Source organism: Pinus tabuliformis, chromosome 2_2 (genome assembly GCF_031772625.1).
Source record: "Pinus tabuliformis cultivar Carrire ecotype Pingquan chromosome 2_2, CPIR1, whole genome shotgun sequence".
NCBI lineage: Eukaryota > Viridiplantae > Streptophyta > Pinopsida > Pinales > Pinaceae > Pinus > Pinus tabuliformis.
In genome coordinates this window covers 276,041,113-276,057,550 of record NC_142300.1, presented here as the reverse complement: position 1 = coordinate 276,057,550, position 16,438 = coordinate 276,041,113, and the positions used below count along the sequence as shown (strand labels likewise).

The window sequence follows — 16,438 nt, the reverse complement described above, 5'->3', positions numbered from 1 at the left end:
ATCTACACACCAAAAAACATTGATTAGAATTCATTAAATCAAATTTTGATGGTTAGGTTTTGAGTTTGGGTTTTGAAAATCCGCTTTGCGCGGAGTACGCACCCCACGTTCAGAAAACAGAGCATGGGTACGCAGCTATTTTGAAGGTGGGCTGCGTACTCCGACCATTTTCCCATATACGAAAATTTCGGGGTACGCAGGTCGCCCATGGGGTACCTGCGTCCCCCGAAAAGCGGACCCTAAAACCCCAAACCCTCCAAAAAATCAAACTAAAACTTAAAATGGAATTCTAAACGGATGAAATTGAAGAGGAGGATGTTGTGAAATACCTGAAATAGATGGCGCTCGATTCCGACGGTCGGATTCTCCGCAAAGTCCACGGGAAGTTTCTCGCCAAAAGCCCTTTTCTCACCCTCAACAGTAAAATGGTAAAAATGACATGGTAAAAAGTCTTTTTATAGGTTTTTTGGATAAATGAATGCTAAGTTTGTTTATTTTTCACCATGAAAGGATATTTTTCAATGTATTTTTGCCCATCTTAAACAGGTATGAGTAATGTGTTGTTTTTGTGCAGGACAAAAGGACTTTAGGGAAAAATCATCATTTTTCACGAACCAAGACATCAGAGTCATCTTTTAAGCCCTTTTCTGACTCCTAAAACATGAAAAGATTGCCGAGCGTTTCTTTTACACTCGTTAAAATGGAATTAAAAGACGGTCCTCTTATAGCCCTTTTCTGACTGTAAAAACAAGAAAAGATTGCCGGATTTTTGTCGTTTCAAATTCGATACTGGAAATAAAACGACATGCCTCTGATCGCTTTTTACTTTTCAGGTCAAAGGCATTAATCATGAAAGTACTCCTTGATCGCAAGATCAAGTGGTTCTCTCAGGTATTATTTTATACTTTTTCGGGCTTGGGAGACACAAATTTACAAAAAAGTTCACCTTGGAGTCTTCTTTAGTTTTTTCAGACTCTCTAAAATTGAAAAATGCCGAGTTTCTCCTATACTGGACTCGTTAAAATTTCACAGTAAAGGACCTGTTCGATTACAAACAGGAACGGACCACTCCTTCTTAGGGTCCGAATCTAAACTAAGTTGGACTCATCCGAAGGATGAGCTTATAATCAAGCATATGTTATCCTCCTCAAGCTTGTAAAAAATAAAGAGGTACTTGCCAGAAATGGTGGGGGAAAAGAGAGAAGAATGAACCTATTTGTTATCCTTTGTTACGGAAGAACCTTATCACCGCTCTTGAACATGAAACCTTTCATTTACCTGGGTTGGGAAATCCTTTGCCTTAAAGCTGATAAAACCACTTTGAAAGTCTTCAACCGTTTCTGGGTATTAACTTTAGGTCAATCGTCACCAAGCCATCTGTCGTGTCGTTATGTGTTCAAGAGGTCTCTGCAAATAAACCATTCATATGCAAAATACTTGTCATCCATTTGACCATCCCTGAGTCAGTCCTTACAACAACATTTCTTCAACTTGAACAATGATTTCGTATTGTGGGCTTGCCTGCAACGGGTCGCTTTATATCGACATCAGCACATTACCTAGAAAGATGACTTAGAAATCGTCAGTACCTTGAAGTCTTCATGCATCAATGGCAGGTTTCTCACCTTTGACGACAATTTACATCATTGACTTTCGATCAAAGGATTTCGTGACGTGTTCGACATCAACCCATTCATTCACATTTCATGGATTGTACTGGGTACTTTGAGAACCATTGACATCACTGGTGGTCTCTCTCACACTTGTTAACAGTTTACATCATCGACTGGTAATCAAGTGGTTTCTACCATGTTCGACATCAACTCATTTATTCGCATGGACAGAATCGTACCAATTCAGGAAGTAGAGATGAAGACCCTGGATCTAGTTTCCACCATCTAGGCTGCGAGGAGTTTTGTATTCATTATATATAGTGGACTAATCATAAACAGATGGCTGCGTCCATACTGTGTCTACAAAAGTCTATGATTGTGATGTACTGCAAAATCATTCTTGTATCAGAGCAGTAGTTAGATTGTTAGTTAAAGTTTTCAATCTGAGTATGGGAATGCCTACCTCAATGATGATATCATCTTATATATGTACTTTGTGTTGAATATTTGCAGGTTCTGACCGGGCTCTCCGCAAGATACTCCTTGAAATGATAAAGTTCTTCACCCTTCCTAGATCATATAAAACCCTAATCTACTACAGGCTTCGCACTTTAGGGGGAAATCTGTTACACTAAAAAATGTCACCATGACTATTTGCAGTTAGTATGGCTCCATCCACTATCATACTATCCTCCTTGGCAAGTCTCATGCCTCTGCTCTTCATGTCAAACTTCAAGAAAGAGAGAAAAGTCATTTAAAGTCAATTATCTCTGGTACGCAGTTTCTCTTAGCCTTACCTGCGTGTACGCAACCCAAGTTCACAATACCTGCGTATTTGTACGCTTTGTATGTAAAGGGGTGGGTGCGTACCCCTGTAAAGGTCAAAAGGCGCGAGTTTCATCTTAAAAAAGTTACTTGTGGTCATTTCTAGAGTCTTCTAGAAACTTGTTTGACATGTATGAAGCGCCTCCAGATGGTTCATGTATCCCTACCAAAGAGGAACTTATCCCATTAAGAGGGGAGTTATCCCATCCAAAGAGGGGCTTATCCCATTGATGGTGGACCTGAATAACTTCCTCTAGAGCAATATAAATACAGGCATTGGGCCAAAGGGAAGGGAGGGTTGAAAGCTAAACATTCCTAAGGGTAGATGCTGCTGGAATTAGGACTTCCTTGTAGAAGCTTGTGAGGAGAGATTACCATCTTTGCTTGTTTCATTTGGAAGTGGGTGAGCTGATCAGAGTAAAGGAGAACTCTTGTGGACCCTGGGAGGGACTTGCACAACACCAAGGCTCAGGTTGTAATGGTTCCTTTTGTTACCTTTTAATACAAATTAGTCCATTCTTCTCAACAATTTGTTATTTATGAGTTGTTTCATATACTCCTTGGTCTCTATGTTAAATATGTTTTATTTTATGTGATATTCAGGTGCTATTTAATCGTTTGATTGTTAGTGAATGCAGGTTTCGAAGGGAAGGAGGAGCTCATCCGGATCAACGAAGCTGGACTACTACAACAGCGTTGGGTTACAGGTAGGATCTAAACACTTGATTTCTCATATTGTAAAGGCATATTTAGTGAAGGATTGCTCTTATTTGTCTTGTTTGTCACTAGAAATTCTTAGGCTTCTAGGGAGGTCGGTTGTGTCCGCACTAACGACTCTTTCCGTATGACAATATCTTTTGAAATCAAAATTACTGAAATTACATATCGATAACCTAGTGGGTGTAGGATAAAATTCACCCGTGCCATTCACAGAAAGCATGAGAAAAAACCTAATACTATGTATAAAACCAAGAAAAATTCAAATTCATCACTTAATACTATGTATAAAACCAAGAAAAGTTCAAATTCATCACTTCTAGGGACCTCGTAACCACCCTGCCAATACACAAGTATGTTCCTGTTTGCAATTAGAAAAATTACCCAAATTACAATCTATTTACTCCAGCATATGTTGGAAAGTTATAGAAGGATGACTAGTGCAATCAATCCATTCCTTTTAGCCCTGGATTTGTTTCAGTTTAAAATAGAAGTATACAAATATACTTGTCCAATGTCTATGCTTTAACCATTCACCTTAAGATGTTTTTACAATATAATTTCCTAAGTCTATTTAATATCTTCATTATCATAAAAACCAACCTATATCCATCTTAACTCCACATCTACCACTCTTAGGGGGATGAAATCTATTTATCCCTTTGAGCACTTGGTAGACCTAGAATTAAGATGGATCTAAGATGATAGAATTTCCCCTTTAAATAGTCTATGCTCACATGAATACCATGGTATTACCATGGGTCAATACCATGGGTTATCATAAACCTAGAGCTTAAAAATTACTATTAGTAATTTACAAAAATTAATAAAATTAATAGTTGATTTTTATTTTATTTTTTATTTTAACCAAGCTAAAATGTTTAACATACATTAAATTACAACATCCATTTTTACTCTTGATCGGATCAAATATTTTTTCACTCTATTCTAGTTTTCATATCATGATATTTGATACTTCTCGGGGGTTAGTATATCCAGAGTAAAGATGGATCTATGCTGGTTTAATTCCCCCATTTAAATAGGCTACATTTCGGGTGAATACCATGGGTGAATACCATGTGCCATTTTGGTGAATACCATGGGTAAATACCATGTGCCATTTTTATTTTTATTAATACTAATATTAGGGTTAATAATGTTTTTTTGCATGGTATTAATAACAATCTAGTCCAGGATTCAAATATGGTTGTGATATGTACATTTAGGGGTTTGAACACCTGTAGCGACGACAGGCTCTGCATTTCTTCTGCTGCTCTCTGCAAACACTGACGGGTTCAGGTCCTTCTTCTTCACGGACTGAGGGTACACACCCTCATGGAGCATCAGTCAGGGGGGGGGTGATGAACCTCCCCCACAAAGCGACAATGAAAAGTTCGAGAATATGACAGGGAAAGGAGCCATAGATCAGAATGGGGAAAATTATGCTCCAGAAAATCAGCGAGCAAAACAAGGGGAAAAGTCACCAGAAGTTCATTCTGCTACATGCAAACCAGTAGCAGCGGTTCGCCCAAGGGTTGAACTGCCGGGACATCGAATTGATGCGAGAATCCAGTTTATGAAAGATCACGCTCTAATAGGGAAGTTCATTGGTCTGTGGCCAACCGAAAGGGCCTTAAGAAGCTGGATAAACGCGAAATGGCACCCCAAGGGGCACATCACCCTGCAGCTGGGGCCGAAAGGTTTTTTTACAGCTATCTTCAATTGCCTGGAGGACAGAAATAGGGTTTTGGACGGCGGACCTTACTTCTTCAATGCGGCTGGACTGTTTCTCAAAGGATGGGTGGAAAGATTCAACCCAGATAAGGTGGACCTCAGCTGTGCACCGGTGTGGATACGTCTATACTCACTCCCTGTGGAATATTGGGAGGAAGATTCCCTGAAGGCGATCAGAAATACCCTGGGCGAGTTTGTCAAAATGGCAGAGGAAACGAAAACATGCAAATACACTTCTTATGCTAGAATCTGCGTTTACATGAATCTCAATCAGGCTCTTCTAGATGCGGTAAGCATTGCTCACTTTGATATTGAATGGTTACAAGCTATTGACTGTGAACATGTTCCCTTTCGATGTCGAAGATGTCATGCCCTCGGGCATTTATACATGGACTGCCCTTTAACATAGAAACCCTCCTCGGCATCGGATCAGGAGACATCTGAAGCAGATGGATTCATCAAGGTTTCGAACCGTCGGAGAGCACACAAGAAACATGCACCAAAACCAAAGGTTGCGCAAACCAGCCAGCCAGGGCCATCCACAAGCAACAGTTTTGGGGCCCTTGCTAACCAGTCGGAAATACAAACGAATGTGCCGGAGCCAGAACCCATGAACGAAGAACAGTCAAAAGGAGGAAAATCCACAATGTCACCAGTAGGTACTCAAGGTAAGGAGGCTTCGACCTCAGACAAACAGAAAGAAATATTATGGAATACTCAAGCCATGCAACTGGAGAACCCAAACCCAAATGCTCGCTCAGAAGAGGAACCAATGGAAGAACAAGATTACTCTCAATTTATGGAGGAAGAAACAGAAACAATAGACATTGGGGATCTGGACCTTCCCGGTCTCGAAAAAGCCTGCACCACAAATAACTTCGACAATATTCCAGCGGGACAGCTTAAGAACCTGGAAGAAGTCTTATCTCGGGCACAGAGGCAGAAATCTCTAGGTATACAGACAGGAGGCCCTTGGGATGGACGTTTTATTGCCAAAGATATCAAAAAGCGAGGAAGGAAAACCATTCTTCAGAGAACAATCAAGGTTGGGCAAATCTTAGTGGAATCGGGCAGGTATGCCAAGCTAACTAAGTATTATCGTCCTGAAAACACTCTTTCTCAATGAAGTTAATCTCTTGGAATATAAGAGGGCTTAATGGCCCAAGGAAAACCCGAATCCTCAAAAACATGTTAAAGCAAGAGAACCCTCAAGTACTATTCTTGCAAGAGACAAAGTGTGATTCCATTGCACTTGATAGACTCGCTGCTAAATTCTGGCCTGGAAGTCATAATATAGCAGTTGATGCAGATGGCGCCTCAGGAGGAATAACCATTATATGGGACTCCAGAGCCATGATGCTCAACAACTTTCATGCACAAAGGAACTTTCTTCAAGCAACTTTTCATATTATAGGTACAAACCAACATGGACTTTTAACCAATGTTTATTTCCCACAGGAAACACATCGAAAAGAGGAGATCCTAAACTCCATCTCGGCTCTTAACCAAAACAGACCACATCCATTATGGATCGCAGGAGGTGATTTCAACATGGTCACAAGACTGGATGAAAGAAGAGGAGGCAGATGCAGAAGTTCTCATGAAGGATCGTTGTTGAAGGATTTCATCCAGAACAACTGGCTTTTTGACCTCCCTTCTAATAATGGAGTTTTCACCTGGAACAACAGACAAGCTGGGAGCCAACAAATCGCTTCTCGATTGGACATGTTTCTCCTCTCTGACAATGCCATTCATCTAGGAGGTGATTTTACGGCATCCATCCTGCCCTTCACAAGTTCTGATCACTGGCCCATTTCACTTCACTGGTCTAGACCCAGAAACAACACTCGCAGGCCTTTCCGCTTTGAAGCCTTCTGGATGACCCATCCAGGCTTTCACGAACAGAATGGAAAAACTTCCATCCTCCGCCAGGCTCCAAAATGTTTCAATTCCAACAAAAACTTAAGCACCTAAAAGGTAAGATCAAGCACTGGAATCATACCTCATTTGGCAACATCTTTCAAGGAAAAGCCAATATAGAATTGGAAATGAGGCAGCTACAGCAGAAGATCATCTCTCTCGGCAGATCAAAGGACCTGGTAGAACAGGAGAAAACCCTGGAACTGCAACTAGCCGAAAAGGAAAAGCAGGAAGAAACGTTCTGGAGGCAAAAATCAAGAATCAAGTGGCTCAAAGATGGTGAGAAAAACACCAAATTCTTCCATAGTACCACAATCCAGCGCAGGATGCACAACAATATCACTCATATTCAAAACGAGCAAGGCATCAGAATGGAAAAGCATGAAGAGATAGAGGCCGAACTCTTAAATTATTTCAAGCACATGCACAAAGAACCAAACATAGACCGATCTCAGGCCATTAAAAAAATAACAGGCAATATCCCCAAACTTATTTCAGCAGAGCATAATCAAATGCTCCTCAAGCCTGTTGATCTTCAAGAAGTGGAAATAGCAGTGCGACAATTAAAAGCCGGCAAAGCCCCAGGACCGGATGGATTCACCTCCAACTTTTTCCATAACTTCTGGGACCTAATTAAGAATGAGGTATGGCAGGTGGTGGAAGAGTCTCGCTCTCTCCGATGGATGTTTCCAGGGATAAATGCTACTTTCATAGCTTTGATACCCAAGGTGGAGAAGCCTTGTAAGCCGGACAAGTACAGGCCGATAGCCCTCTGCAACATAATCTATAAGATTGTCTCTAAAATTATAGCCTCTAGACTCAAGCTCCTGCTGCCTCTCATTATCTCGCCTGAACAGTCCGGATATGTTGAAGGAAGGCAGATCACAGACGGGATCATCCTTACCCATGAAATAATTCATTCTTTGAAGATCTCCAAGAAGCCAGGTATGCTACTCAAACTTGATCTTTCCAAAGCTTTTGACAGTCTAAGTTGGAAGTATATTGAAAAGACTCTTCTAGCATTTGGTTTTGATGCTTCTTGGGTCCGATGGATTATGAGCCTCATCTCATCCTCCTTCTTCTCTGTTCTAATTAATGGTATACCCTCTGAAACCTTTCACCCTACCCGTGGTATCAGGAAAGGCGATCCCCTCTCCCCTTTCTTGTTTATCATTATGGCGGAAGGTCTAGGGCGAAGTATTAAACATGCTCAGCAAGCTGCCCGTCTCAGAGGCCTTTCTTTTCACAACTCCCCTGTTTTTACCCATCAACAATTTGTTGACGATAACATGCTTTATGGGCATCCATCAGTCCAAGAAGCCAGACAACTTAAAAATCTTCTAACTGAATTTTCAGAAGCCTCCGGCGCCTCAATAAATCACTCCAAATCTCAAATCTTCTTCTTTCATACTCCCTCTGTTACCCAATCAACCATCTTACGCATTCTAAGCTTCTCCCCTTCCAAACTCCCCTCCTCTTATCTAGGAGCCCCGCTCATAGTCTCTGGCTTAAAGCACTCTTCCTGGAGAACCCTCCTAGATAATCTGGAAGTGCGACTCTCCTCTTGGACGCACAGATCTCTCAACATGGCTAGCCGTCTTGTACTGATTAAAGCTGTCCTTCAAGCCATGCCCTTATACCTCTTTTCTATCCTTGCGGCTCCCAAATGGGTACTCAAAGAACTCAAATCTATCCAAAGAGCGTTTCTCTGGGGCAGCAGCGGACTCCATCGCAAATGGGCTCTTGTCAAATGGGAGACAGCCTGTCTTCCAAAGAAAGGAGGTGGTATTGGATTAAGAGACCCCACTCATAGCAATGCTGTCATGGGAGCTCGAATCTGGTGGAAATGGCTTTCGGGCCCTCCCACCCCTTGGGCCCTTTTATGGACAAGCAAGTATGTTGGAAATTGTCCAAGGGAGGAACTCATCAGAATATTGGAGACTAGTAACGGCTCAATCATATGGAACTCAGCAAAACAGCATAAGAACCTCATACAGCAGCACAATTTTTGGGAAGTGAAGAATGGTGATCAAGCCAGATTTTGGGACGATTCTTGGCAACAGATGCCTAAACTTAGGGACCTTTTCCCTCCTAATGCTCCCCAGGAGCAGGACCTGCGCCCCCAGGTCACGGTAAGCAACTTTTGGCGCAATACCTCTCAGCAAGACTACAAAAAATGGCTCAAAGCGACTCAAGTCATAACACAGGGGACGAGGAAAGACTAGCAAACTCTGGATACAGAATTAACAAACAGGAAAATACAGTACTCTGAGGAGAAAGACATTCTCAGATGGGGATATGAAGAAAGAGAAATCTATTCCACTAGAGAAGCATATAATATACTTGTCAAAGATCAAATACGGTTCGATCCGCTATGGAGCAAAATATGGGATCCTTCCATCTGGCCAAAAGTATCTACCTTTCTATGGCTCCTCTGTCACAAAAGGATTCTCACATGGGATAATCTGAGAAAAAGAAATTTCAATGGACCCTCCATATGCCTCAACTGCAAAAAAGAAGAGGAAACCATTGAACACCTTATGTATTACTGTCTGTTGGCCCACAAGCTATGGCAAAAAATAAACTTCCGCTGCCAAAAAGATGGAGGTGCTAATGGAGACATAATAGCTACAATACGAAACTGGGACCCTCACCCCTTTCAAAGAAAAATTTTGAACTTTCTCTGGAAGCTCATCCCAGGCTTTGTAACATGGGCCATATGGAAGGAGAGAAATGGTAGAATCTTCAAAAACCAAGCCAGACCACTGGATGATATATGGAAAGTCATTACTCAAAATATTGAAGAAACCTTATCTCTAAAAACATGGTACCAAGAGGACCTCCCATCTATCCCTCAGGAACAATCAATATGGAACAACTAGAACTTTAAAAGGAAGCAAGAACAGGTGATCAAAGGAACAAAGCCTCGAAGAGATCCCTCAACCGTGAAATGGCAACCTCCTCCCAGGAATATGTATAAAGTCAATTTTGATGGTGCATCAAAGGGTAACCCAGGGATTTCTGGGTTTGGAGGGATCTTTCGAGATCATAAAGGAGCTAATATCATAACCTTCTTGGGCTCACAAGGGTGGGACACCAATAACTCAGCCGAGTTAGAAGGTCTTTGGCAAGGGCTACTTCTAGCGCAAGATAGAAATCTCTTCCCTCTTCTAATAGAGGGAGACTCTCAAATCCTCATCCAAATGGTCTCAAAAATTCTACAGGGATCCCCTTCATCCAAGATCAGTAACAGTTGGAGAATGGCTCAACGGCTACTGCATATTGAGCACTGGTTTTCTTCCCACAGAGCGATATCCTTAAAACACATACGAAGAGAAGGGAACAAAGTTGCAGACCTCTTGGCTAATATGGGAGTTGATTGTGGGCAACATCTACACGTCGGATCACCAGCAAACTTCATCTCTAATTCTCAGCTCCTCGACTTCAATAATCTGGTGCATAAGGAAATGTCTAAGATAGGGAAACTTTTCCCGGATCCGGGTGTCATTACGGATCCCATAGTTCTCCATGCATGAGTTTAATGCCCAGTGCTGCCAGCTGCAGAGCAGCGTGGCCTCCCGGGACGTTACCTCATGCGAGTAAGGAATCGATATTAATGTGAGCTCGGGTGGTGGTTTTGCAATTAAGATCTGCGTTGATCGATGCATTATGCCTCCGGTTATAATCATGCCGATCCAAGACTTATTCATCAAGCTTTGGGCTCTATCACGCGGTGATAAAACTGGGTATGCAGGAGTTGTGGGTGCTGGTTTAAATCTGGTGCATCGCTGCGGGCTCAAAGCCATCCTTCTCAAAGGTAATCTTGCCCCTATTCTTGATTTGCGCTCTCTGTTATTGTCTGCTATTCTCATAGCGGTCCATACGCTCTGTTATACTGTGCTATCGGTCGCTAGCTCTGGCGAGCAACCCTCCTGCCTTACCCGACCCCGTCCTGGTAGTCATACCACTCATAACCCTTTTGAATCCCACCTTCATACTATCATCATGGTGCATTCAGGCAAGCGGAAACGCTCTGAGGGACGTTGTGACACCCATATGCAACCTCCAGTTGGTTTTGCCATGGAAATAGCGCCAGATTCATTCAATCCCTCCCCTGTCCATGATGCTGGACCTTCTGTTGGCTCTGGCAGGAAACCCATTCCGAACAGTGCTTTTCAAACAACGCACTTCAAATTTCAGAGCAATCTGCACAGACCCCTGATCACCGCCCACATTACCCTTATACTCTCGGAAGAGGAAAACCTTGTCTCCCCCTTGGCTTGCATCGCCCCTGTACCCTCTCTAGGCAGTGAGAACTCCTCGGGCAAAGATGGCATGAAGAATTGGGAAAAAGAGATAAATGAGCAGGAGGCTTTTCTTAAAAATACTCCTCCAACCGAAGACACAAGACTTGCAGCCGAGGACCAAACTCAGGGCGAGGCGGAGCATGCCATAGCTATCACTGACAGTGACTTAAGCGAAAGTGAAGGTCTGAAGACTGGAGACACTGATTGGGCTGAGAAGAAGAACAATGCACCAGCAGAGAAGAAGTAACGCCACTTGGGACTGTTCCTTTTTGTATCGGCTTCAGTTTCAGGTTTATGGTCAGGTTTATAAGCAAATGTCCTATCATTTTTTTTGCTCCCAAGTGGAATTTGATGACTCTTTATATATTGGGTTGCAAAATCTTTTGTATCTCTATGTTGGCTGAGTTCTCCTTCACGACAAAGCATGTCTCTCTCTTTGTCTGATTTTTGGTCTCCTGCACTTTGTAACTGGTTTCCCCAGCTCATGTCTGTAATGGGGTTGTTATGTTCTGACGAGTGTTGTTACGCCTCGATCATATGTAAAAATATTTTTCCTTTCAGTTAATAGAAGTTAGTATTTACATAGAAAAAAAAATAACAATCTAGTCCATGGTATTTGTCCCATAGTATTTTGCCCATAGGTTTCACCTAAATATAACACATTTTTTGAGTGTTCGTAAATATAAGGTGACTTATGGAGTAAATATAAAAAAATGTTTTATTTGTTTACCATACCTCTCGTTTATTTATATTTTTATTAATTTACCATACCTCTTTTACAAATATGGTATTTGGCCCATAGGATTCACTTAAATAAAACCTCTTTCTTGAGCCTTCATAAATAGAACGAGGGTTATGGGCTAAACATAAAAAGAGGTTTTATTTATTTACCATGCATCTAGTTTATTTATATTTTTATTTATTTACCATACCTTTTGAGTAAGTATAAAAAGATGTTTTATTTATTTACCATACCTCCACTTTACTTATATTTTTATTTGTTTACACCCTTGCATGTATATAATGTGACTTATGGAGTAAATATAAAAAATGTTTTATTTATTTACCATACCTCTCATTTATTTATATTTTTATTAATTTACCATACCTCTTTTATAAATATGGTATTTGGGCCTTTGGCCCATAGGATTCACTTAAATAAAACCTATTCTTGAAAATGGGCGAATGGAAGGTTGTAACTCCTAATTTCAAGGGCTAAATTTATCTTTTTTACCCTCTCCCTTAAAATAAGGTGGGCTATTTGAGGAGATTTGTAAAAATGTACTATGATACAAAATATTCGCCCACTAAAAATTTAAAACCCCTTAATTCCCCCAAAGGGCGAACATTCGCCCCTAAAATTTTCTATGATCCACACTTTCCTTTCCCCAAGGTTTTGAATTTTGATAGATTGTGCCCTATCATACAATACAAGATTCACATACTTGCAATGAACAAAAATATGTTGGATATTCTCTTCACTCTTTTTGCATAAAAAAACATAGGCCTGACTCATTCATGTAGATATTTTGTAACACATCCTAATTTAACAATTTCCCATTAAGAATAAGCCACATCAACACAACACACTTAGTAGTGCCTTAATTTTTCATAGTGGTTTCCATCACCACTCAAGGTACAAAAATTGGATTATATGTAAATATTGGTATCCTTTTTATGCTTTATAAGTTCTATCCAAGGATATAAAACCAAGTCAATTCATATATTTTATTTGTAAGCTTGATATGGCCATGGACCAAAGACTGAACAAAACATTTCTAGCTTAACTTCTAGTCCTTGGGTAAAGCCAAATTTTTAGCTAAAATCCATTCCTACCACCATATGGTAGTGGATCCAAGGTTTGATGTTCCAGAAAGATTTTTTATCTCCATTGATGAAGAAAACTAATGATCTCTTCGGGAAGAAAAATATTTTCATTACAACCCATAACCACATCAACATCAATTCTCACTAGAGAGCTCAAATCAACCTCCTAGGCAATAATATGACCGATCATGGAAAATGAGAGTATAAGAGCTTTCCACTGATTGGATACAAGTATTCCCTTTTTTCCTTTCTCACCTAATTAACAATGGTACCAGGAGTAATGCATTTGTCTAGGAGAATATCCCACCAAATACTAGGTTTGGTTAGAAAATAACACAAAGTTTTAACTATAAGGTATTTACAAAAAAGATTAATATCCTTTAGAACCCATGTGTCCCATTCCTTTGGTAGAGTAATTTTCTTATAGTTAGCTAAATGTAGACCCTTACAATCCCCACTCCCTAACAAAATATAGTTGGAGCATAATTTTGTTAAATTTTCTAATATTACTTTAAGTATGTGAGCCAAAATGTGCTAATATATTGGTATTACCTCCAACACTTATTTAATTAGAATGAGTCTTTTTCCTATAGGAAGCTGCCTATTACATCAAAAATGATTTCTCTTCTCAATTTTACGAACAAGCCAATTTCAATACAATTTCTTGTAATTATTTGACTTGACCAAAAATCCCAAATACTTTATGCCTTCTTCCAAATCCCCCTTGCCGCAAGGTAGTATAATGTCTAGCTGTGGCAAAAGTTTCTCCTCCAATGCATAAGCATAGGCTACAAATTTCTTCATATTTAGGTCCATACCGATGCCTAACAATAAAGATTTAATATATTTAAGACTTGCCAAATTTCTCAATCTAATCCAAAACAAAAAATCATAATATCATCAACAAAAAGGAGATGGTTAAGGGTTACTCTCCTTCCAACCTATATACCTTTTACCAATCTTAGAGAATTTTCATCCAAGATCCATATACTCAAGCCTTCAACAACTAAGAGAAATAAGTACAATAATAATGTACGTTCCTGTCCGTTACAAGAAAATTTGGGCACATCAACCCCAACTTCTAGATCTATATTATTAGGGTCTATCAACCCCTAATTTAATTGTTTTCATTCCCTAATGAAGTTAACCTACATCATGCTTGCTTCCCAAGAGTTTCATGACACCATTCATCCAAAAAATGTCCCTAAGGAGATCATCGCAGGTGGCCTTCTATCTGGCTACAATGAATGGCATGCACTACACTGTTAGGGTGTTATGCATAGCACCTGGCCTTTGTATCACCTGCGATGGGCGAGATCCATCAAATTTTTCCATTGAATCCATTGGATTCCTCTTCCAATGGATGCTTCTAGATGTTTCTATAGGGATTGGGCTTGCTTTTGGATGAGGAAGGAGATGAATGAACCTTAATCCATTATCCCTTCCTCCATGGAACCACTTCCCAAATATGGAAAAGCATTCATGAGGGTCATTAATGGCCAAACCTCCTCTTTTCAGCTATAAAAGGACCAAGCTCTCATTGGCGGGTCTGGGTTGGAACTTCTTGAGCTAAGGAAATGCTGCTTGGATGAGATTAGTAGAGAGAGTAATGTTATCATGTCAAATTGTTGTTTCCATGAGGAGAGAAGGGTTTGAAGCTGGGAGGATGACGCTGAATCAGACATGCATCTACATGGGTTGTAATATTCCTTTCTATCAATAAAGAGTTCTTTGATTTTTCCATTCATGTGTTATGAAATGTACATTGTATTTTCAATTCTATAATGTGTTTAGTTAACAGATCGATATGTATACTTTGATGGTTTTCTGTCTTGGCTTGTGTGTAGGTACCTTTCAAGCAAGTTAAGTACGGAAGGGAGTGGCGAAAGTGGTCAAAGGGAAGAGGGATTGAGCGAAAGATCTAGGTTGGTAATTTTGCTCCTCTTTCTTTTATCTGTTAGCTATAGGAAAGGCAATAGAATTACTTTAATTGTTGTTCTAGACTTGCTACTAGGTCTAGGGGTTAGTTGTACGAAAAGACACTAAATTTACCCATAACAAAATGGCGACTCCACTGGGGATTCCTTTTTCGTTTTTAACAAAGCTCGAAAAACTGATAAAAGTTTGCTTTGTGGTTAAAGATGTTCAATTTACATGTAAGCACATCATAACTGCTTGCCAGTTGTTAATCCTGCTCAAGTACCATCAAAAGATTAAATAATAGATGTTCATGGATTAAATAAATAAAAAAACCAATGTTTACTTGATTAAAGTGCGAGAAATAAACATAAATACGGTTCTTACCATTCATTTTCACCATCTGTTTTACCTTCTGATTTCTGGTGTAGTTTTTTCTCGAAGAGCACCAGTTGATTGTGGAGGATTGAAGGGATCATTCCTTGTTCAGTTTGGATCAGGTAGGATCTAATTATGTTCTCTTTTATTTCATTTATCTCCTGTTTTAGTCAATAACATTCTAGGGTTTTGAGGCCCCTAGGGTTTCTCTTTCCAAATTAGGTATTTAAAAATGGTAATCATATGGAGAGAATGGGAGCATGAAGAGCAAGATGTCATAGCCTTGAGTAATCTAGGAATAGATGAGGCCCTAAGAGACTGCGATTTACTCAAGTATTTTAAGCTATACAACCTACGACAGCAGATGGATCTTCTACAATTTCTTGTTCAATCATGGGATTCGATCAATCAGAATTTTCACATTCGGGGAAAAGAAATCCCTTTTACCATCGATGATATATACTTCCTAACTGTACTATCGAGGCGAGGTGCCCCCATTTCACTAACAGGTCTTGCCCATAGAGGTAGACCGGTGAAATATTATGTGCGACAGTTCTGTAGGCCAGGTTCCCAGCCTAGCAAAGACTAGAAGATACTTATCAAGGATGTTAGTGATTTACCACTAAGGACGATTATTTTTACCATTGCCAAATTGGCTGGCAGTTCTATGCTTCATTTGGCGTCGTCTTTGATTAGATCTTGTAAAATCCCAGTCAAGTCTTTCACTCGATCTCGTAAAAGAACCTTCATTCCATCCACTTTATATGATTTAGTAATCTACTTAGGTGAATGTAATGAAGCTTGGGGGGCATGCACCTAGTGGTAAAATTAAGTTTCCCTGTAGGTTATGTGAAGGGAATCACCCCATTCACCTTTGTTTATCTGGATGAAGCCAAAAAGGTGTTGGATAACCGTCTTGCTTCACCGCAGCGATTTCCACTTGGTTACCAGAGACTCTTCTTTTCATCATGCTGGGGGCATGTAAATCAATTCAAGCATAGTTTTTCGTTTTAAGCTTGTGTAAAAATGAAATTGAAGCCAAGCATAGTTTTTTGTTTCAAGCTTGTGTAAACATGAAACTAAATCCAAGCATAGTTCCCTATGGTTCAAGCTTGTATAAAAATGAACCCATTTTCATTTTTAACCCTTGTGATTGCCATTCTATCAACCTTTTCTATCAGATGAGCCTTGGTTATTTTA

At 40.1% G+C, this 16,438-nt stretch overlaps 1 protein-coding gene across 1 annotated transcript; it reads left to right on the top strand.

Annotated features, from left to right (window-relative positions):
- The first annotated feature begins 6,077 nt into the window (after nucleotides 1-6,077).
- On the top strand, nucleotides 6,078-6,863 carry LOC149192371 (uncharacterized). Its single transcript, XM_089406915.1, has one exon. The coding sequence runs from the start codon at nucleotides 6,078-6,080 to the stop codon at nucleotides 6,861-6,863; it is 786 nt and encodes a 261-aa protein (XP_089263041.1).
- The last annotated feature ends 9,575 nt before the right edge of the window (nucleotides 6,864-16,438 follow it).

Excerpts from the sequence above, each read along its gene's own strand:
- LOC149192371 (XM_089406915.1), top strand. The coding sequence starts at position 6,078 with ATGTTAAAGCAAGAGAACCCTCAAGTACTATTCTTGCAAGAGACAAAG.